Source organism: Sceloporus occidentalis, unplaced genomic scaffold (genome assembly GCF_023333645.1).
Source record: "Sceloporus occidentalis isolate IW3139 unplaced genomic scaffold, rSceOcc1.0.p SCAF_8, whole genome shotgun sequence".
NCBI lineage: Eukaryota > Metazoa > Chordata > Lepidosauria > Squamata > Phrynosomatidae > Sceloporus > Sceloporus occidentalis.
This window is the reverse complement of record NW_028316988.1, coordinates 49,369,874-49,392,764: the sequence shown is the minus strand read 5'-3', so window position 1 is coordinate 49,392,764 and position 22,891 is coordinate 49,369,874. Positions and strand designations below refer to the sequence as shown.

The following is a 22,891-nucleotide window of genomic DNA, read 5'->3' as shown; positions in this document are numbered from 1 at the left end:
AGGGCCCTAGTGGTCTCTTCCAACTCTACGATTCTATGATTCTATGATTCTATGACTCTATGATCGATCTCTGGCAGATGTTGACCATAGAGTTGCACTGGAGGATCTGCAGATTCCTAGAGAGGTGTTCTCAGGTAAGAAGAGGGGTCCTTCACCTTTAGCCCCAGCGGATGTGGAGGGACCACTGGAGTATATGTGTTTTAATAACTTCAAATAGCCACTGACAGGAAAGGGTTGAGGCAATAGTCGCCATACTGTTCTCTTTAAGAGATCATGGACTACATTTCCCAGAAGCCTTAGCTATGTTGGCCAATGGGCTGGGAGTCTGGGAGCTGAAGTCCAAAAGCCCTTAAAGCGCCTGAGGACCACCCCCTGCCCCGCCCCCCGAGTCTGGTCCGCTTTGGAAGCCCTTTCGGGAAACGACTTCTCTGATTCCCCGCCTCTTCAGCCTTTTGAGAAATCGGATTGGTCAATTCCTCTCCGAGGCGGCGCCGGAGAGCTCTCTGATTGGCCGAGGTGTGGGAGCGGGCGCTACGATTGGCTGCGGGCCCTGAGGGGATTTTTCAGCTCAGTCAGAGTGTCTCTGTGAGGGAAAGGATGGCGGTCGGTCGGAGGGCGCTGTCGGCGGTGCTTCTGCTTCTGGCGTCGGCGTGTGGAGCCCGGGCGCTGGAGAACGGCTTGGCCCGGACGCCGCCCATGGGCTGGCTCCACTGGGAGCGCTTCCTCTGCCAGACGGACTGCCGGCAGGAGCCCCGGCGCTGCGTCAGGTGGGTTGGAGGACATGGAGGACGCCTCGGAAAACGGACCACAGTCGCGCGCCTTAGTCGTGCTCCGAATGGAGGACAGGGAGGGTGGGGCGGAGGACGTGTCCGGGAAAAGGAGGACCTCTGGTCACCCTGCTCTTATGCCCAGATGTCCTCCATTTTGACCAGGACTAAGAACAGGGCGACCAGAGGCCCTCCTTCGCCAGGACATGTCCTACATTTCAGCCTTGCGCCCAGAAGGAATTCCCAAGTGTCCTCCATTTCCACCGAGGTCCTCCTTTCCCCGGACATGCCTTACCTTTCGACCTTTCTGTCCAGAAGGAACCCCCAGATGCCTTCCTTTTTGACCAGAGGCCCTCCTTCCTTACATTTCCGACTTCTCTCCAGAAGGAACCCCCAAATGTCCTCTGTTTTGAGCAAAAAAGATGGAAATGTAGGACATGTCCTACAAAAGGAGGGCCTCTGGTCACCCTTTTTTATTAATCCTGCTCAAAATGGAGGGTATTTGAGGATTTCTCCTGAGCAGGAGGGTTGAAATGTAGGACATGCCTTGAGAAAAGGAGGACATCTGGTCACCCTGTTCTTGGTCCTGCTCTCCCAGAATTCCATAGCTGTGGGCCAGACAACTTAAAGTGGTGCCAAACTGGGTTATTTCTCCAGTGTGTACGCAGCCTCATTATCATTTAAGATGTGTATTTGTAATGTTTCTTACTCAAGGAATACTCAGAGGTGGCTTGACATTTCCTTCCTCCGAAACATCTCCTGGGATTTGTCAGTGGTCTTCTCTCCAAATACTAACAAGACTTGACCCTCTTTAGCTTCCAGGTTGGGACCCGGTGATGCCTTTGGAGTATTCGGACCCTCTGCTTGTTTGGGCCATACCTCCCAAGCGCCAGTCTGGAAAGTCAGATGTTCCCTCCTCTGCTGCAAAACCTACACAGGAAAAAAAGGAGGCCCAAAAGAGGAAACTTTGAGTACTTCTCAAAGAAGTGCCAGCTCAGAGAATCCATTGGAAGCCTATGCGTTTCAGTCAGATATGCTCTTCTGTTGGGAGTGATCATTCATAGTCTAAAAATAAGCTAAACGCTTCACAGAAAATGTGCGTATTATCATTTAATACATCCTGATAGCATAGTCACAGTTTCTCTTTTTGAATTCCTTCTGTCAGTAGAATGCGTAGTAGCACCATTGTTGCCTAGGAATTTGGCAACTTGAATTATTTTCTAGTAGTGTTCCTGATGCAAAAACACAGAGACGTCTTGAGGAATCCCTTGTTCTCTGCCTACAAAGAGGCCTGTGTCCTCCCAGGAATGGAAACATACTGCGTTGCAAAAGAGGATCCTTGTTGAGAAGCAAATGGACTTTACATTGCCTGGACTTTGAAAATCTCTCTATTGCCACATGGCCAGAAGGAGGAGGTGCCTCCCGCAAAAGATATCCTCCCCAGCATACCATCTTTACTAAGGACTGGAACAACATGCAGGCATCTGACTAACATCTCCATGTACAATATTGTAACTGCTGGGGAGTCACAGTTATAGTCATGAACATTAGAACATGTCCCCAAAACCTCCTTTTGCAGCCTAGCAGTGCCCTAACCAAAGTAGAGCAGTTGGTATAAAAGTAGTTATTGGTGTTATATGGAAGCAACAGGCCTTGCATGTAGAAGACCTCAGCTTCCATCTGAAGCATCTCTAGTTAAAAGATGCAGGTTAAAAGGTGACAGGAAGAGTTGTTCTCTTGATAACCTGGAGAGCTGCTGCCTGTTACAACTGAACAAGCTAGTTAAGCAAATAGTCTTATCAGGTGTAAGGTTGCTTCCTATTTCCTTGTGATTTTCCCGTTCCGTGTTCTGTGCTAATTTTTTGCTTTCCCTCCACAGTGAGCAGCTGTTTATGCAGATGGCAGATCTGATGGTATCGGATGGGTGGAAAGATGTTGGATACCAGTACCTGTGTATTGATGACTGCTGGATGGCTCCCACCCGCGATGAGCAGGGCAAGCTTCAGCCAGACCCAAAACGTTTTCCCAGTGGGATTGGCAAACTGGCAGACTATGTGAGTTGATGCTTGCTCATTTTGTCTTTGGAAACGTCTCAAAAAACCCCACAGTTTGACACCTTTTGCCTTCAGCAGGAGGAGTGAGCACTTCCCTGACCCCCCTGCAGTTTTATAGTTTGTCTTGTCTGTATCCAGATCTGCAGAGCTGAAAGCAATCACACACTCTTCAGATGTAATCATTAAGAAGTTGTTGAGAGTTGCTCAGCACAAGGGCTTGTCTAATTTAAAGGCCCCATACAGACTGCCAAAATAAAGCTGCTTCGGGTCACTTTGGAAGTATGCTGTTTAAATGATGCACGCGTCCTAAGAATCCGGAAGATGCGCCAAAGCTGCGCTCCAGTCTTAGGACTGGATGGTGCCTTTGGCGTGGCTTCCAGACTCTTAGGACGCATGCATCATTTAACAGCATACCTCCAAAGTGACCCGAAGCAGCTTTATTTTGGCCCATCTGTATGGGGCCTGTCTCCAACAGCAACAGACTATGGAATCTCAGAAAAAGAACATAAAGGGACAGCTCTTCCTCTTCTCTGATGCTATCCTCTGGTGCTTGTGCATTTATCGAACATGGAAAATGCTTTTACCTCCAGAATGGACAGTGTATATATAGTCCTTCAAATGTTGATGGACTGCAGCTTCTGTGATCCTGCACCATTGAATGGCCAGGTAATTCTCACAAGACATGCAGTCCAACATCATTTAAAGGCCTGCATGTTTTCCGTTCCCTACTATTTTGGATAGTAGCCATTGGTAGTCCCCCCCCCTCCCCTTCTCTTCAGGCACATCTCTTTTCCCATGTTAACCTCATTTGTTATAGTAGAACTGCATTCTCTTTCTACCTAAAGCTTCGTTTTTTCTTCCAAAAATAAGCAGGGCAGATTTTTTTTTCTTTTCTGCATATAAAACATAGTTTCTGCTCCAATAACCCTGGGTGCTTCTTCCCTTCCAATTCTTTGTCATCCAGGTCCATTCTAAAGGATTGAAGCTGGGGATCTATGCAGATGTTGGGAACAAAACATGTGCTGGTTTCCCTGGCAGTTATGGTTACTACGAATTGGATGCAGACACCTTTGCCAACTGGGGTGTGGATCTGCTGAAGTTTGATGGCTGTAACTTTGGCACACTGGAACTCCTAGCAGAAGGTAGCATGTTGGACTGGGTCTTGCCATATGGTCAAAAGGAAGCAGTACTAGGATGGAGCTTGATAGCCTTTGAATCCTCCTTCCAGCAGTGAGGAGTTCAGTTGGTAATAGGTTTCTCACATCCACCCCAAAACAGCCTTGTTGTTTTTGTGTGCGTTCAAGTCATTTCTGACTTATGGTGACACTATCACAGGGTTTTCTTGGTAAGCTTTGTTTAATGGGAAGTCGCCTTTGCCTTCCTGTGAGGCTGAGAGAGTGTGACTTGCCCAAAGTCATTTACTTTATTTCATTTTAATGCTGTCAGAAAGGGACCGAGCACAGCTCAAAAGATAAAAACATTTTAAAAACGTTACAATAAAAAATTAAAAACAACTAAAACAATCTAGTTAAAACAGTATAAATTAACATAAAACATACGAAAGTTAAAAACATAATTAAAACACTCCTTATAAAAGCCAGCCTATCATGATTTTAAAAAGCCCAACTGAATAAATATGTGTTTACTTGCCAGTGAAAAGCCAGCAAGGAGTGGGCCAGCTTAGCCTTCTGTGGAAGGACATTCCAGAGGTTGGGAGCAGCCACTGAGAAGGCTTTCTCTCATGTGCTCACCAAGCGAGCCTGTGGTGTTGGCGAGACCAAGAGAAAGCCTTCTCCTGAATATCTTAGGGCTCTAGCAGGTTCATATGGGGAGTGTAGTGCTTTATAGGTCATGACCAGCACTTTGAATTGTGCCCAGGAACGAATCAGTACCCAGTGAAGCTGTTTCAACAAGGGAGTTATATGCTCCCTAAAACTGGCCCCAATTAGCATTCTAGCTGTGGTGTTTGAACCCACTGAAGTTTCCAAATGGTTTCCAAAGGCAGCCCCATGGAGAGTGCATTACCATAGTTCAAACAAGATGTAATCAAGGCATGTGTCATCGTAGCCAGATCTGATGTCTCAAGGAACAGATGCAGCTGGCATACAAGTTGGTTCACTTGTTGGGAAACCAAGTGAGTTTCCATGGCTAAGTGGGAATGTCATGCCCAGCTCTTAACATTCAAACCACTACACCATGCTGATGCTCCGAAACAGTTTACTTCATTCATTTATTTATTTTTATGTTTTCTTTCTCCCAGAAAGAGAACCAAGGTGGCTCACAAAAACATTTAAAAAGACTTTAATAATAATAATAATAATAAATTTTATTTCTACCCCGCCCTTCCATAGAAATGATCAGGGCGGCTTACAAGATTATAAAAACATTACAATACAAGTTAAAAATTCAATAAGCAATTAAAACCATTACTACAAAAACAGGAACAGGAAACAATAAAATAGGAAATACATATATCAGGGGCAGAAGAAAAATGCAAAAAGTTCCATCGATCCAGGGTCAGAAGGGAAAAAAAGGGGGCAGGAAAGATAGACAAACAAATTAAGGTGGGAAGGCCAGCCGGAATAGATATGTTTTCAGCTGTTTTTTAAAAACAGCTAATGAGGCAGCGGAGCGAAGCTCTGCAGGGAGCTTATTCCAAAGTAAAGGGGCAGCAGTAGTAAAAGCCCTCTGTGAGGTCCGAGTAAGATTAGACCTAGGGACCTCCAACAATTTAGTCCCAGATGTTCTGAGTGTGCGGGGTGGATTATATGGGGAGAGGCGGTCCTCCAAGTACCCTGGGCCCAAGCCATTTAGGGCTTTATAGGTCAAAACCAACACCTTGTATTGAGCTCGGAAGCGAATGGGCAGCCAGTGAAGGTCTTTTAAAATAGGTGTTATATGGTCCGACCTGGAGCTACCAGCGACCAATCTGGCTGCCATATTCTGCACCAATTGCAGCTTCCGAGTTTGGTACAAGGGTTGCCCCATGTAGAGCGCGTTGCAGAAATCCAATCGAGAGGTTACCAAAGCATGTACAACAGATTCTAGGTCCTTTCGGTCCAGGTAGGGACGCAGCTGGCGTATCAGCCGAAGCTGATAACAGGCACTCCTGACCGTCGCATCCACCTGAGAAGTCAGCTGGAGCGACGAATCAAAGAGTACTCCCAAGCTGCTCACCGAGTCCTTCAGGGGGAGTGTGACCCCGTTCAGGGCCGGGTGACAGATCTCACCACGAGAAACCGGGGAGCCTATCACCAGTACTTCCGTTTTCCCTGGATTCACACTGAGTTTGTTCTCCCTCATCCAGCCCATTACTGACGCCAAGCAGGCATCTAGAGGAGAGATGCCATCCTTAGTTACTGCATCAGTCGGAGACATAGAGAAAATTATCTGGGTGTCATCAGCGTACTGATAACACCGCGCCCCATGTCTCCGGATGATCTCTCCCAACGGCTTCATGTAAATGTTGAATAGCATAGGGGACAAAATCGCTCCCTGAGGGACACCAGATGTCAGGGCCCTCCTATCAGAGCGACAGTCCCCCAGCTCCACCATCTGGGACCTACCCGAGAGGTAGGAACGGAACCACCGCAAAGCAGTGCCCCCAATTCCCAACTCCCTCAGGCGTCCCAGAAGGATACCATGGTTGATGGTATCGAAGGCCGCTGAGATGTCCAAGAGCACTAACAGGGACACGCTCCCCCTGTCCAATCAAAGTTTTAAAAAGAATTAAATGGATCAAATGAAAACCATATAACATTACATACATTAAAACTCCAGTACACACCCCATATAATAAACACCCATATAAAAGCCTGCCTGGCTAAAACTGTTTTTGCTTGCTGACAGAAGGACATCAGGGAGGGGGCTAAGCATAGCCTTCAGTGGAAGGGCTTAAATTCTCCATATAAATTTTCCATACTAGGAAACTTAAGGTCTTCCAGATACTACTGAACTCCCATCATCCTTGACCATTGTTTGTGCCGACTAGGCACAATATACCACAGGTTGCGTATCCCTTATCCAGAATTCCAAAAACCAAAAAGCTCCAGAATCCAAAATGCTCCACATGGGTGGCTGAGATAGTGACACCTTTGCTTTCTGATGGTTCAGTGTATACAAGCTTTGTTTCATGCTTTGTTTATTAAAAGTATGATATATAAAATTACCTTAAGGCTATAAGGTGTGTACAAACATAAATGAATTTCATGTTTAGAATTAAGTCCCATCTGCAAAATATCTCATTATATTCAAATATTCCAAAATCCAAAACAGTTCTGGTCCCAGCTATTTTGGATAAGGGAGACTCAGCCTGTACAACAACATTCAGAGGATCACACATTTGCCATCTGTTCTAAACGATCTGTATGATGAGTAGCTGTCCCTTCAATTTCATACCCTCAGAATGTTCTTAGTGGAAGGGAGTAGCTTGGCAGGTGTAGAGTTTTTTCGATATGTAATTTAAAGAGTTCTGCCCTTTGCCATCAGGTTATAAAACCATGTCTCTGGCTTTGAATAAAACCGGGAGAAGCATAGTCTACTCGTGTGAGTGGCCGCTCTATGAGAGATTTCAGCAGAAGGTAAGGAAGGCGCCCATGCAACCATGATGTTTCACCTTCTAAAACACAGCAGTGCCAAGAGTTCCAAGGAACTTAAAAAATTTTTAGGTAGGCCAAAGTGAGGGAAAACATTGTTGTACCAGATCTTGCTAAACAAATAAAAGTGAAGCTGGGTAGTATTATGTTTTTGTTTCCTGAGATTGCTCTACTCCCTGGTCTTTTGGAACCATGCTTCAGTGATACATGGGATGCAAGAATTATTTCAGGGACGTGGGAACCTTTGGCTCTCCAGATATTTAAACAGCAACTCACTTAATTGCTTATGCTGGATGGGGCTGATTGTAACTGTAGGCCAAAACATCTGGAGCAAAACTTCCCCATTACAGAGCTGGATAGACCAGTCTGCTTGATTCTTTAAAAGATAACTTATTCTGATTTCTGAAGCATGTTTAACAAGTGTAAGTAGCATTCACTTATGGATGTGTGTGTGTCTTTGTGTTTTCCACTTACAACTAGTGAAAACAATTTTTCTAACTCTAGAACCTTTGGTTGAACCCTGTTTTTGAAGCCAAAATAGGAAAAATACTTTCAAACAACATTAAAAATAAACAAATCTTTGTTGCCTTTCTTCTTTCTCCTGTCTGCTGGCAGCCCAACTACACAGAGATCAAAGAGTACTGTAATTACTGGAGGAATTATGCTGACATCTATGATGCTTGGAGCAGTATCAAAAATGTTTTGGATTGGACTTCTTCTCAGCAGGACAGCATTGTGGATGTAGCCGGGCCAGGGGGCTGGAACGACCCAGATATGGTATGTGTCTTCTTGGCTCTTTCCAGAGTCTACTTTTGTTAAAAAGACAAACAGGTGCTAAAAGTGCATGCAAAACCATCCCACCACAACTGTCCATACTTGTTGGTGAATGCTGAGGCGGGGATAGCATTGGTCTTATTTATACCTGCTAGTGTCCTGCATTTTGTAAATGTCCCACATTTTCTGGTAAGACACTTGCTTTATCAGTGGCTCTCAGCCTTTTTTCCTCCAGCTGTTTTGGACTTCATGTCTCAGAAACACCAGCCAGCATGGCTCATGGTGTGGGATTTTAGCAGCTGAAGTCCAAAACATCTGGAGAACCAAAGGTTGATAAACCCTGAACTAGAGAGAGCAAGCGAGCTAGCCAGTGGGTTAGGGAGCTGGAGTGGGGAACAGCAGAAGAGCCATGTACACCACCTTGAGCTCATTGGAGGAAATGCAGCTAATAGAATAATGTTGGTCGGCATCCTTTTAGGCAGTTATGATAGTGTAAGCTAGATTTAAGACCTCACAACTGTTTCATATTCACATTTATTATTGTGGCACCATTTCCATGACTACAAAAGCCCCTAAACCCACCTTAAAAGCCAGACAACTGTGTGAGAGAATTACGGCACTGGTGAGCAAGTTGTGCACTTGTAGCATTTACATAACCAGCTTCCCCAGTGAGCTGTGGTGTGGCAAACAGAAGCAGAGACCCTAGCAGCCCTTCACTGCATTGCAGCTGGCTAGCAGGAGGGGGTTGGATGTGTCATCTTCTGTGCCGCATTTGCCAACACCTCAGAACTCATTTGCTCAGTACAGCTGCCTGGCTTTTAAGGTGTATTTCAGGGGCTCAGTGAGCATAGCTACAACATCATAGTTGTCTATGCAGGATCTTGACCAATATATTTCTAGATGCAGATATTAATCTTGCTTTTAGCACATTTATAAACAATAATAGGTTAGTTATCTTCCCTCTAGGATGCTTGGAAGTAACCAGAACCAGCAGTTACAAGAAATTTTTTGCATAGGGCTGTATGACAGTTTAAGAGGCTGTGGCTTGCCGTATCACTGGCACAAAGGGTCAAGACACAACCATATTGTCAAATCTCTACCTGTCTAGATGCCCTTTGGATGATTTCAGCATTTTAAACAGTAATAAAAAGAAAATACAGTCCACTCCTCCCTTTATGCTTCATTTCAAGTTGTTAGGCAGGACAACAAAGGAAACAGCCTCATATCAACTCGGGCAACGTGGTTTTTTTCCTTCTCCTATACCAGCTGGTGATTGGAAACTTTGGGCTGAGCTGGGATCAGCAAGTAACCCAGATGGCACTCTGGGCTATCATGGCAGCTCCTCTCCTCATGTCCAATGATTTGCGTCAGATTAGCCCACAGGCCAAGGCCCTGCTCCAAAACAAGGATGTGATCGCCATCAACCAAGATTCACTGGGCAAGCAAGGATATCGAATTACTAAGGTAAAACTGGCTGTCTAGGAGTGCAGAGCACACATTGGCTGCCGTCCTGTTCAGCAGTGTAAGCACTGACACACTTTAAAATTAAAGGAGTACTGACCTGACTTGCAGGCTACTGTTAATAATTACTGCAAATGTACCTTCAAGTCACTTTAAATTTAGAACAATTATTCTACTCTATAAATTCTATGATGTATTTCGTGTAGAACATGGAGAAATTTGGGGATAAGGGACTTTTAAGAATTGGGAGAACCAGCAAGTTTACTGTGGCTTCATAGATCTAGTACCATAATCTGCTAAACCTCTTCACCATGAAATATTGATAAGTGGTATCTAAAACACTAAAAGGAACACTCATATTATAAAGATTGGATATAGTGACTTCAGTTAATACAGAATATATGTGCTAAATTTTTGATTGAGGAGCACTGATTCTGACCATAGAACATTGGTTTTAAAAGATAGGCATGGGCTTTCAGTATGTTTTGCTAATGCAAAGTGTAGGTCTTGATTTTAAGGCATCCTGATAACAAAACATTCAAAGTCTTGAACAGTGCCTTCCTGTATGATCCTAGTGAAAACAGAATCTGTGTGAGGTATCTTCCTGTGAGAGAACATGCTAATACTAATTTGGTGGTGAGAGAGAGAGGGCAGTTTATGGAAAACATTTCTCCCAAGAGGGAGAGGAGATACTAATCTGTAAAGATTTTAGAAGTTTTTCACTGAGGCTTTTAGTAATTTCAAATGACTGTTTATAGGTCAGTTTACTGCACTGATCAAAGTTTCATAAGATTTCAATTACTGTTCTTGGCACTGTCCATTATCCTGTCTGTGAGCAGATTTGTATAACACTGAGCAAGTTATTGGTACTACTCATCAATGGCATGTGTTCTTTCCAGGATAACTACTTTGAATTGTGGGAGCGGCCTCTCTCAGGCGGAGCCTTTGCCATTGCTGTGGTGAATCGGCAGGAGATTGGTGGGCCGCAGGCTTTTGCCTTCTCTACCGCCATCCTTGGAAATGGCTTGGCTTGTAACCCCACATGCTCCATCCAACAGATTCTTCCCCAGAGCAGAGATTTAGGCCTACACAACTGGATTTCATTCTTGAAAGTGGTGGTGAACCCAACTGGCACTGTGCTTCTGAAAACATCAGTGAATGAAGAGATGTTTGTTGTTGGCCATGGAAACAGCCATTCCCCAGATGTTTTATAAAATGACAGGCTCTTTCCCTCATTCTTTCTTTCAAGAGAGGCTTTATAGACCAGGGTAATCTCCCTAAAATCTGGGAAAGCTTGGTACACTATCTCCTTACCTCCCACTTGTAACAGATTACACCAGTTGGTTCAAAATCGCAAAAAGGAAAAAAAAGCACAGCTTATCTTTCTGGTGTGGACTTCTTGCAACAAACCTTCTGGACAAAAGGCACTGATTTGCCTACAAGCCAGGAGGAAGAGATGGAGAAGATTAGTGATCTTGAATAAGTCAACCTAACAAACCTCCCAGATTTGTCTGTTGCTACCTCATTGGGGGACTGAAGGAAATGAATGCAGATGTATGTACGAAAAGAGCAGATTTCTCCAAAGATCCCTGGGCAATCATCTATTCTTCCACTGGTTTGATCTACCAGTTAGGTACAAATGGGGGTGGGAGAGTTTTATTAAAATACATTGCACACCTGTAAGGCAGCTTGTTAACCCAAACAGCCCCTTGAACAATAGTGCCCAGTACAGTCTAAAAAGACTGCCAGTGATGCCAAAGCTTTTTGTGATCTTGGGTCCTCCCGACAACTAGATGGGGAAGAACAAGCTAATGGTTAGAGCTAAATTATGATTAATTTCCCAGCCAGCTAAGACAAGATCATAGCTTGCCTGTCAATGTGCCTGGTTGCTTGGGACCAAACTAGGTGAGATGTCATTAGGACAATCAGCAATCTTTTCTAAGTACTGTATACATGTATACAAGTCTAGAAATTTAAGTCAAAAAATTGACACCACCCCCCCCAAAAAAAAAATGAGCCGACTTATCTGTGGCCTCGCAATTGGCCCAAAAGGGCCACTGTTTGGGGTGTGGTGTTCAGCTGATGCACGCCCCCAAATGTAGTCAGAAGCAGCCCCAGGCACAACTCATCCTAAAAGAACCAGCCCAAAAGGAGCAGTAAAATACCAGTCCTTTTGGGTGGCTGATTCTGGATTGGGGCTGGGCATGTGCAGCTGCTGTGGTCCTGGTGGCAGCACGGTCCTGGTGCACACCTTTTGTGCCATCTGCATCACCCCCACGGGTCAATGTAAGTACTGCACTTTAACCCTTATCAAAAGGGAACCATGGCCTTCTCTTAGTAGAGTGGGGAAAGGCAAAGAGTTTAGCACCTAAAAGAAGCATCAACCCCCACTATTCCTCTGCCACAGCATTGCTTTGCTTCTGACCTTTGAATGCCTGCATGAGAAAATGGTAGTTGTGACAGCTCTTTGGTGCTTCCCCTCCAAGGAGCACCAAGAGGAAATGGGCTTTGAAGGATGTGAATGAGACATTTGTGCATGTTTGTCAGCTTCTCTAGGTTAAAATTGTTATCAAATTAAAATTAAAAGCTGTATCACTGCTAATGTAGTCACCATTTTTTCTTTTTGTCTTTTCATCCTTTTTGACATGTGCATTTTCTTAACCCTGTCCATGTTTGGTTGCATCTCCCATACAATCACCATTTACCATAGTTCCTTCTTCCTTCAAGGCTTTAGGGTGAACACAATTATGCCTCCCAGAATTTTCTAAGTTCTTTGGCCATTCTTTCCTTTGCTTCATTCTTTACATCCTTTGTTACATGCCTCTAAGTCCTACCATCAACTTATCCATGGGTCATATCAAAATCTGTAATTCTGGCCCCAAAATGTGTGTATATAAGGTCAACTTATAGTCAAGTATATATGGTTGAATTGCAGGAAGGGATACTTTACTTCAGGAATGTGGCATAGAGTAGATTGTTTGCCCCATTTCTCAACTTAGCATTTACTGTGAGGGGGGAAGTGCACATGCCAGATGTAACCAGCAGCTATAGGACTACAGCTCTGCACTTTCAGCAGGGAGCAAAATGCATCATCAGATGGATTTAGATGGTACTGATTCTAGTTTTATCTGTAGAAGCCTGACCTCTTTCTTGCTCTCTTTAGTAGAGACAAACATTATCTTCTAGGAGAGGTCACTTCACTAAAAGCTTTCCTTATATCTTGTTTGCGAAAAAGATAAAATATTTTTTACCAATCTGTATACACTGCTGGCAACAAGACACTAAATCTGAGATGATACTATCATGAAACAAACTCAAGAGAGTTCACAAATCTGTGTATTCAGCTGCTGCTGACTGAAATAAATTTATGACGGAAGGAATCATGTCAGTTGGTTTGAAATAATGGCAAAGGGACAGGCAATAATTTGGTACTGTGGAAACTGAAAATCTGTAGCTTTAAGATGCACATTAAATGTTGAAATTCACTGTATTTAATGAATGGGTTAAAAAAATGGCTATCTTTCAGCAACCTTTGGAACATTTATAGGTAGTCTGGTGTCCCAAATAGTTTGCTCTGTTAGCTTGCTCTCATCATTAACTGATAAGGACTTTACCCCAAAAGCAAACGGAAACATAAATCTGAAATGTTGGTATTGAGATAGGATTTTATTGTAATTCAGAGCAAAAACCAAAGAGGAATATTTAGAACTGGATGACTTGGCCCTGTGAAAGGGAAAATGAAACACAGAGTAAGTATATGCCATAACAATGAAAAAAGCATTATTTATCATGGTACAAACTTCTCCCAAATTTGTAAAAGTCTAAGTAAAAATATATCTCAAAATGGTTTTCAAATCTCTTTGGTGACCATGCTTTTCATATAAAAGACCCAATGAAGTCCTACACAAAGGCTAGAACCCTCTGCCTTAACCCAAACCCTCATGAAAAAATAAAAAGCTATGGTAATGTCAGCCTTAGCTGTGTCAGGATCACCCTATACACATTCAGAAAGGTATCGTTTTTTCCAGCACGTACCTATTCTGTCAGCACTTTTACAGTAGGACCTTGGTACCCACAGACTTGCCATCTGGGGATCAGAGCATCTGTGGATAGCAAGCCCATGTTGTCCCCAGTGGCGATGTGCATGGGTCGCGCTGCCATTGGGGACAATGGGACTTCACCTGAAGTCCCGTTGTCCCTAATGGTGGTGCGGCTACATGCACATGCTGCCACTGGGGACAACGCAGCCTTGAGCATCTGTGGATTTTGATAATCTGTGGGGGGAAGGGTCCAGAACAGATCTCCGCAGACATCAAGGTCCCACTGTACTGTAACGTCACTACACTGAGCCATCTGGCATTAATCTGGAGCTCCAAACTAGATAACTGTCTACTGAAGTCATCCAAGCAACAGCTATAGTCCTTGAAGTGAATCTAAAAAAATGGCAGGACCACATATGGCATAAATTGGCCCAAAGTTGTACCTTTCTCTTCTTGTCTCCTCCCAACTCAAAGTGCTTGCACCTCTTAATGGCCAGCATCCTCTTGGACCTGCAATTGGGTTCCACACACTCCAGCCTCAGCACAATCTTCTTCGTAGTTTTAGCCTGGAACAGAAGGGAAAAGATCCATGTACTGTTTGGGATGAATTTCAACAGTGCCTCCTTCCTTGCATCAAGCATCACAAGGGAAGGCAAAGCAGCAGGAAAGAAGTGAAACTGGAGGACCTAGATTTTAGACTTCCATGAAAGGACTTAGAATCTAGTTCAGCAGATCCTGGCCCTCATTAATTCAACGAGACAAGCTTACAAGATCCCCTCCAGTTTCTAGAGTCAAATAGGCAGGCTCACCTTCTTGCGAAAGATAGGTTTTGTCTGACCACCATATCCACTTTGTTTGCGATCATATCGACGCTTTCCTGAGGGAAAGAAATCAAATCCTTCAGATAAAGAAATACGAACTTGAAATTCCACCCTGGTCGTCTGTGTTTACTATCGGCCCGAACAGACAGGCCAAAATAAAGCTGCTTCAGGTCACTTTGAAAGTGTACTGTTTAAATAATGCATATGTCCTAAGCGGCCAGAAGGACTAAAATACAGCTTTGGCGCAGCTTCTTCTTCGTGGTCTCTGCGAATCATACAAATGGGTTTCACTGCGCCTGCGCAGTGCTGTTCGGAAACTTCTAGAATCACTGGGCAAAGTTAACTTTGCAACATATAGAAACTTTTTGGCGGTAACTCCGCCCACCCGTTATAAGGCCCCTGTCTTCCCGCTCTTTCCCCAGTTCCTTTTTTCCGCCGTGCTGGTTGCTGTTTGGAACTTCGCTCTTGCTAGCTTGTTGGATCACTGGTTCTATTTGAGTCGGACTGTTTTTCTGGACTTTGGCTTCTCTTCTTCCCCCGTGCTTTTGACCTCGGACCGTCTACTTCGATTGAATTTCGGATCTCGTTTTGGCTCGTCGACTTCGACTAACGATGTCTCCTCCGTTCAAAAAATGCGACGTCTGTGGAGGAAAAGTTCCTGTACAGGACCCGCATTCTTCTTGCCTGCTGTGTCTCGGCCGGGACCACGACCCCAGGGCTTGCAGCCTCTGTAAGTCTATGTCTTCCCAAGCCCGAAAGAACCGGGAATCGCGGCTGACGTCCGCCATAGCCCAGGGCAAGATTCGGGAGGGGAACCCTCGGCCTACCTCGGCCCCCTCGACCTCTTCCGTGGCTCCTTCTCTTTCGGCCCGTGATGGTCCGGCCAGTGCACCTCCCTCTACTTCGCTGGTGCTGGATTCGGGGGTTTCCGACACCGCACCCCTTGTGGCCCATGGCTCCACTAAGCCCAGTGCCACCTCCAAGCCCGCTAAACACCCTCATAAATCGGGTTCCTTGGGCTCTGCTGCCACCTCTGCTCCACCTCGCGAAGAAGGAGCCCCCTCCGAGCCGTCGGGGTCATCCCACCGAGCGTCCTCCGACCACAGGTCCCATAAGGCGGCTTCGGCGACTTCGTCTAGCTCCAAGAAGTCCAAGTCCAAGTCGGGCTCATCTGGCCGTTCCAAGCTCTCCGAGCCGGATGACTCCGTTTCGAGGCGGGCCGCCTCCGAACCCGATGCCTCGGGCCCGAAGGAGCCTTCCTCCGGGAAAAAGGATGGAGCTGGGCAGGTGGCTAGAATTTCGGAGTCACCAATTCTCTTTTTTCCCCCGGATGCACCTGCTCGTCCTAAGTCGGGCAAGAAGAGGCATTCATCGGTCCCAGCTGCGACCTCTGCCTCTCCCAAAAAGGCCAAGTCATCTACTGGTCACCCGAGTTCCAAGTCAGGGTCTCCATCCAAGAGACTGGCCTTACCCAAGGAGACTTCTCGGCCCCGCAAGGCCCAGCATCAGGACCAGCTTCGGGACCGCCCCCGTCCCGACTCTCCGGTGCCGATTGCATCCCTCGCCACGCCGTCCGTTGAGGTCCACTCTCCTGTACGGGATCGTGACCATGACCGTGGGGCCGCTGTCCAATCCTCCCTGGTCCAAGATCCGTCATCTTCGACGGCTCTCCCATTTATTCTTTCGGAGGATGAGGACCCTTGTGACCTTCCAGCGAGGTCTCCTTCGCCTGCTCCGCGTTCACCGGCCCGGGAGCCCGATGATGTGACTTACTTTTACGATTCGGAGACTGACCAATTCTTTTTGCCGGTCCCGAGAGAGGTCGCCTTGGCTAAACCTCCGTCGGTTCGGGACCCCACCCGGAAACAAGACCGTGCTCGTGGCCACGATCGACACCGACCCGAAGAACGGGCCGACCGACCGGGACCTTCCTCCGCTGCCTCCCGATTACCCGTGACCCGGCCTTCTACACATGCCAGACCTGTGCCTGCTGTCGACCTGCTTTCGTCTGACTCCGAACCGGAACCCGTCGGCTCTGATATCGCCTCGGGGGATGAAGAGTTAGCTCGTGATTCCCCTCAATTTCTGCATCACCCGGAGGTAGCCTCCCCGACGGATGATGTCAGATCTTTTGCGGAGCATGTCATCAAGATGTCCAGGGCTCTGGACATCGAGCTCTCATACCCTGAAGAGGAAGCCAGGGACCCGGTTGAGCGCAGGGTAAGGGGTCGGGTCCATGCGACACCCTCCGTGCCATTCCTGCCGTCTCTGGAGACTTTGGTCAAACGCTCCTGGGATGCTCCCTCTTCGCTCCTTGGCCCGCCGCGTAAGATCGAGTCCCTCTACAGGGTTTCGGCTCCGAACTCACCATGGCTGACCTCACATCCTCGCCAGAATTCGGCCATCGTCGAGGGCTCCCAGCAGGTATCTACTCAGCGTCAGGCGGCGTTGCCTATGGATAAGGAGGCCAGGAAGATTGATGCCCTGGCTAGGAAGGCGTACGCAGCGGCTGCACTGGCGGTGAAGGCGACCAACTACACTGCCTGTATGGGCGCCTACGTCCAAACCCTAATGGAGGGCATCTCCCCGATTGTGCCGGACGTCCCGGATGGGATCCAACGGACTTTGACCGAAATCAGGGATGAAGCCCATTCCATTGGCGCCTGGCTCATCACGGCGTCCAGGAATGTCGTTGAGTGTTCGGGCAGAGCCATGGCAGCATCACTCGCCCTGAGGAGACACGCCTGGCTGAGGGGTTCGGACCTCAACTCCAGCGTTAGAGCCACGATTGAGGACATGCCCATCGATGACTCAGGCCTGTTCCATGCCGAGACGGACGATAAGCTTAATCGTAAGTTCAGGCTGAAGGCGGCGGCGAAAAAACACGGTATGTCGGCCCCCGTTCCATCTCCTTTCCGCAGGCGATTTCGCCCTTGGCAGCAGCAACAGGGCCAATTTCATAGGTCCTCCTATCAGGACCGCCAGTTTCATCAACAGGGCCCCCAGCGCCAGAGGTACCCATCCCAGTCCTCTTCATCATCTGGCCGCCGTAACCAGTCTTCCCGGTACCGTAAAAACCGCCGGCAAGACCCCGACCAAGGCAAGAAGAGGGCATGAAAACTTCCTGCGCACTTCGCCTCCCCTCTGTATTTTCTGAACATCCTTAGGCCCTTTACCAACGTTTGGGCCTCTATTTGTTCCGACTCCTGGGTACTAGACATTGTCTGTAGGGGCTATGCCCTCGAGTTCGAAGAGCTCCCGCCCACCGGAGCTTTCATTTCCACCCCCCCCTCGGACACCCTTCTCGACGAAGTGCGCGCTTTGCTCCTCAAAGGGGCGATCTCTCCATTACCCCCCGAACACTGTTCCAGAGCCTTTTTCTCCAGGTACTTCACGGTACCGAAGGCAGACGGCGGCATCAGACCCATTTTGGATTTAAGACAGTTGAACCTCTTCCTCGAATATCGCCGGTTCCGGATGGTAACTTTGGCTTCCATTTTGCCTCTTCTATACCAGGGCTTGTGGTTCGCAACGGTCGACTTGAAGGACGCCTACTTCCACATTGGAATTCGGGAGTCCCACAAGAGATTCCTCGCCTTCGCCGTCGGCTCCACCGCATATCACTACAACGTGCTCCCCTTCGGCCTGGCCACGGCCCCACGGGTCTTTACAAAGTGCATGGCTCCGGTGGTGGCATACCTTCACCAAAGAGGCTACAGGGTCTTCCCCTATCTGGACGACTGGCTATTTGTCGCCGATTCTCAACAGGATCTCCGAGAGGCAATCTCATTCGCCTTGCGCCTGTTAGACTCTCTCGGCTTGGTCGTCAACAAGGAAAAGTCCCACTTCACTCCGGCCAGACAAGCCAAGTTCATCGGAGCCATCCTCGACTCCGAAAGATGCTCCGCTTTTCTTCCCGCGGACCGCTTCCAAACACTAGTGGCATCACTGAAACCTTTCATTTCCCACAGAAGGGTGAGGGCCAGGGATGTCCAAGTTGCCCTGGGACACATGGCGTCAACGACCTTCGTGACACCGTGGGCACGGCTTCGCTTGCGCCCGCTGCAGTCCTGGTTCCTCTCAGTCTTCTCTCCGATGGAAGACCCTCCGTCAAAGTGGCTCACGGTACCGAGGCTGGTGGCCGCTTCCCTAAGATGGTGGTTGGACGATCGCAACGTCTGTGTCGGGATGCCCTTTCATCAACCTCAACCTCAATTGACTCTGACAACCGATGCCTCTCTGGAGGGCTGGGGCGCCCATCTGCTCGACCTGGTGGTCAAGGACAAGTGGTCGACACAAGACAAACGTCTCCACATCAATGCGCTAGAGATGCTCGCAGTCGAGAAGGCTCTGAGGGCATTCGAGTTCACTGTCACAGGCAAAGTGGTCCTCCTCAGGACGGACAATACTACCGTGATGTATTACATCAACAAGCAAGGAGGCACCAAGTCCAGGACCCTGCTCGAGATCACTCTTCGCATCTGGGACTGGTGCATCCAGAGACAGGTGCTCCTCCAGGCGATTCATCTCCCAGGAGAGGACAACGAGTTGGCAGATCGCCTAAGCAGATCCTCTTCGGTGTGCCACGAGTGGAGGCTCCATCCGGAGACGGTCAGCGACCTGTTCGAGCGGTGGGGAACCCCCCGGATCGACCTCTTCGCGACCGAGTGGAACAGCCACTGTCCCCAGTTCTGCTCCAGAAGGCACATGGACGGATCTCTCGGAGACGCGTTCGCCTTCCTTTGGACGGGAGAGCTGCTGTACGCCTTTCCTCCCTTCCCTCTCATCACCAGGGTGGTGTCCAAGATGACAGCGGACCGTTCCCATGCGATCCTGATCACTCCGTGGTGGCCCAGGCAGCCGTGGTTCGCATCCCTTCTCCACCTCTCCAGGAGATGCTTCCTCCGCCTCGACTTCCGTCCCGACCTGCTGTCGACCCAGGACGGCCAGATCTTGCACCCGGACATCGTGAACCTACCGTTGGTGGCCTGGAGGATACAGCCCTAACCGCCCTTCCGGAGTCGGTGAGGACGGTGATACTGGCTGCAAGAAAACCTTCTACTCAGCGGTCCTATGCCCTGAAATGGAAGCGGTTCAGCCTCTTCCTGGATCGAAAGGGCTTGTCTCCTGTTCAAGTTTCTACTCCAGTGGTGCTGGAATTTTTGATGGCGCTCTTGGATGAGGGACTCTCCCTCGCATCCATCAAGTGCTATTTGTCTGCCATCTGTGCTAAGTACCAATTCGGGGGGAGGGCTTCTTTTTTTAGGGATCCTTTGGTGAAAGGGTTCCTTAAAGGGTGTGCCAACTTGCATCCTCCTGTGTCGGTACCGGCTCCGGCTTGGAGCTTGGAGGTGGTACTGTCCGCGCTCCAATCCAAGCCCTTTGAGCCGATGGCCACGGCGGACTTGAGACTATTGACTTGGAAAACCGCCTTTCTTGTGGCCATCACTTCTGCCCGCCGTGCGGGCGAACTCTGTGCCTTAAGGAGGGATCAGCCCTTCCTGAGATTTCACAAGGACAAGGTGGTCCTTCGGACAGACATTACTTTCTTGCCTAAAGTTGTGTCTGCCTTCCACATGTGTCAAGACATTGTGTTGCCGACCCTCGCTTCCAACCCGACTTCGGATGCGGAGCGGACCCTGCACTCTCTTGATGTCAGGAGAGCGCTGGCGTTTTACCTGGACAGAACTGCGGCCTCCAGTCGGTCCAAGAGACTTTTCCAATGCTACTCGGTACCGAAAATGGGGTTGCCCGTGTCTGCACAGAGGTTTTCCAAATGGGTGGCCGGTACCATCCGCCTCTGCTATGAACTCCTGGGTAAACCTCTCCCTGGCGGGGTTCGGTCACATTCCACAAGGGCAGTGTCAGCATCCTCTGCATTCCTATCGGGGATTTCCTTGGAGGATGTTTGCAAAGCTGCTATTTGGTCCCAACCTCTGACTTTTATCAAACATTATAGGTTGGACACCAGAGCTATTCGGGATGCTGCCTTTGGGAGGGCTGTGTTGGTTTCAGGGTTGCATTGATTGCACTACTATGGTTGTGTTTAGCATTTGTGTATATAATGTCTTTCGTTTGCATTCTGTAGAATGTTGCTTTGCACAATTTTAATGGGATAGGTCTTGCACGACCTTATCTCCCCTCCTCAGGTTTAGCAATGTTGTTGCTACGTCTGGTTTCTACAAGAACAAAAGACTGACTTCTTTTATGGTTCAAGGTGTTTATTGTTGTAATAAATGTACCTTTGATTTACCATAGCTTTGGTCTCAGGACACTCCCTCCGCCGCATACCTAAGCTTGTCAGTCTAAACCCATTTGTATGATTCGCAGAGACCACGAAGAAGAAGGACAGGTTGCTTACCTGTAACTGTATTTCTTCGAGTGGTCATCTGCGAATACATACAAATCCCACCCGTCCATCCCCTCAGTGTCCTGCTCTTATTGGCTCTTTCCATCGCCTGCTTGGCGGAAAAAATTGCGGAACTGGGGAAAGAGCGGGAAGACAGGGGCCTTATAACGGGTGGGCGGAGTTACCGCCAAAAAGTTTCTATATGTTGCAAAGTTAACTTTGCCCAGTGATTCTAGAAGTTTCCGAACAGCACTGCGCAGGCGCAGTGAAACCCATTTGTATGTAGTCGCAGATGACCACTCGAAGAAATACAGTTACAGGTAAGCAACCTGTCCTTCTGGCCTCTTAAAATGTGTGTGTCATTTAAACAGCATACCTCCAAAGTGACCCGAAGCAGCTTTATTTTGGCCTGTCTGTTCAGGCCCTATAAATACATTTTAAAACATACCTTTGTATCAGTGATAAAGGTAACTGGTCTCCTAATGATGAGGGAACCCTCTCCATCTCCCCAAAGAAAACCCATGGCTGGTGCTTGTTTACACTGTTTTCTCCCATGTTTTCAGATTTCACAACCCCAGATGTTAATCCACCTCAGGCATCCCCAACCTTAAGATGTTTTGGACTGCATCTTCCATTAGCCTTAGCCAGCAAAGCCAATAGCCAGGCACTATGGAAACTTTAATCCAAAACATGTGAAGGGCACAGGTTAGGAAAGTTAAGAATATACATCAGGAGATACCTTGTTCTTATTTGTCATTTATGTTCTGTAGCAGAGGGTTTCCCCATGATTAAAATCTGAAGATGTCCTGTGCAACAATGGCATTGAAAAATTATAAATAATCTTAATTTTTAGATGTATCCATTATTTTTCATTCTACTTCTTCCACTGTATACAGAAACAGCTAAACATAAAGGCAAAGCAGAATAAATCTTGCCCAGAAAATCCTGTGGCAGGTTCAAGTCAGACGCAACCTGAAGGTACACAATAACAAACATTAAGATAATGAGAATGAAACTATGCCATCTGCCTTCATAAAGAAAGAATTGCTAAGAAGCAATCAGGTATTACACGATTATTGTTGTGCCTTCAAGTCATGTTCAACTGAGGGTAACCCTAAGGCAAACCCATTGTGGGATGTTCTTGGCACATTTCTTCAGAGGAGGGTTTGTCATCCTCTGAGGCTGAGAGAGTGTGACTCTGCACTATAGCAGCAGAGCACATAAGAAGTGAGCAAATGCTGTACTTCCTGCATGGGAGTACAATAGTTTACATGGATCCTGTGTTTGTTTGGCCTTAATTGAAACATGTGGCTAATATATGTTTTGCAAACAGTAACTGCTTGGGTTTTACCATATTGCAAGTACTGTTTTTGTGACCCACAGAACCAGAGGCGAGAGATGCCTCATGCTACAACTCACCCTGTGCGTACAGAGATTCCTTGCCCTTCTTGTACTGGGTTACTTTGTGGGGCTGGTGCTTGCCACACTTCTTGCAATAAGTCCGGCGGGTTTTGGGAACGTTCACCTGGCAACAAAGAGCAAGTTAATGTTAACAGTATCGAGCATTTTAGTTGTACAATATTGGATCTGTTATTGCATTTTTAACCACTCTTGCTTCAAGTTCCCTTAAGGCCAATAAAGGACATGGCCTCTATCAGCATCAATGCTCCCTTAAGACCATCTTAAACAGCACCTAAGCCAACACATATGAACCAAGATACAGACCTGAGGAAAGTCGCAATACAGAACGCAGGCCATGGGTCCCTCCATATTTGCTGGGGTTAGGGGCTCAAGGACCCTGTGAATGCGGAAAAACCCCAACCTGAGAGAACGCCTCTCTAGGAATCTCTAGGTCCTCCAGGGAAACTCTGTTGTGGTCAACATCTGCTAGACATTGACCATAGAGTTGCGCTGGAGGAGCTACAAAGGCCTAGTAGAGTGTCCTCTCTAGGTCTTTCAGTGCGACTTTGAGTTAAAGCTGACCATAGAGTTGCACTGGAGGACCTAGAGATTCCTAGAGAGGACGTATT

At 47.4% G+C, this 22,891-nt stretch overlaps 2 protein-coding genes across 3 annotated transcripts; one reads left to right on the top strand and one right to left on the bottom strand.

The window, feature by feature from the left end:
* The first annotated feature begins 583 nt into the window (after positions 1–583).
* Positions 584–13,097, top strand: LOC149308896 (alpha-galactosidase A-like). Of its 2 annotated transcripts, none has more exons than XM_089536659.1 (7): positions 584–767; positions 2,647–2,821; positions 3,786–3,963; positions 7,310–7,401; positions 8,032–8,193; positions 9,457–9,654; positions 10,551–13,097. In XM_089536659.1, exons 1-7 carry the CDS (start codon positions 598–600, stop codon positions 10,863–10,865), a joined length of 1,290 nt encoding a protein of 429 aa, XP_089392785.1. In that variant the 5' UTR covers positions 584–597; the 3' UTR covers positions 10,866–13,097. The 2 variants fall into 2 exon arrangements, with proteins under 2 accessions (XP_089392785.1, XP_089392786.1); XM_089536660.1 differs by lacking the exon at positions 584–767 and adding an exon at positions 1,569–1,863.
* A 199-nt stretch (positions 13,098–13,296) lies between these two features.
* On the bottom strand, positions 13,297–22,655 carry LOC149308895 (large ribosomal subunit protein eL42). Its single transcript, XM_089536662.1, has 5 exons — positions 22,587–22,655; positions 22,281–22,386; positions 14,501–14,568; positions 14,135–14,257; positions 13,297–13,374 (listed from the first exon to the last, which is right to left on the bottom strand). Exons 1-5 carry the CDS (start codon positions 22,629–22,631, stop codon positions 13,354–13,356), a joined length of 363 nt encoding a protein of 120 aa, XP_089392788.1. The 5' UTR covers positions 22,632–22,655; the 3' UTR covers positions 13,297–13,353.
* Between the last annotated feature and the right edge of the window lie 236 nt (positions 22,656–22,891).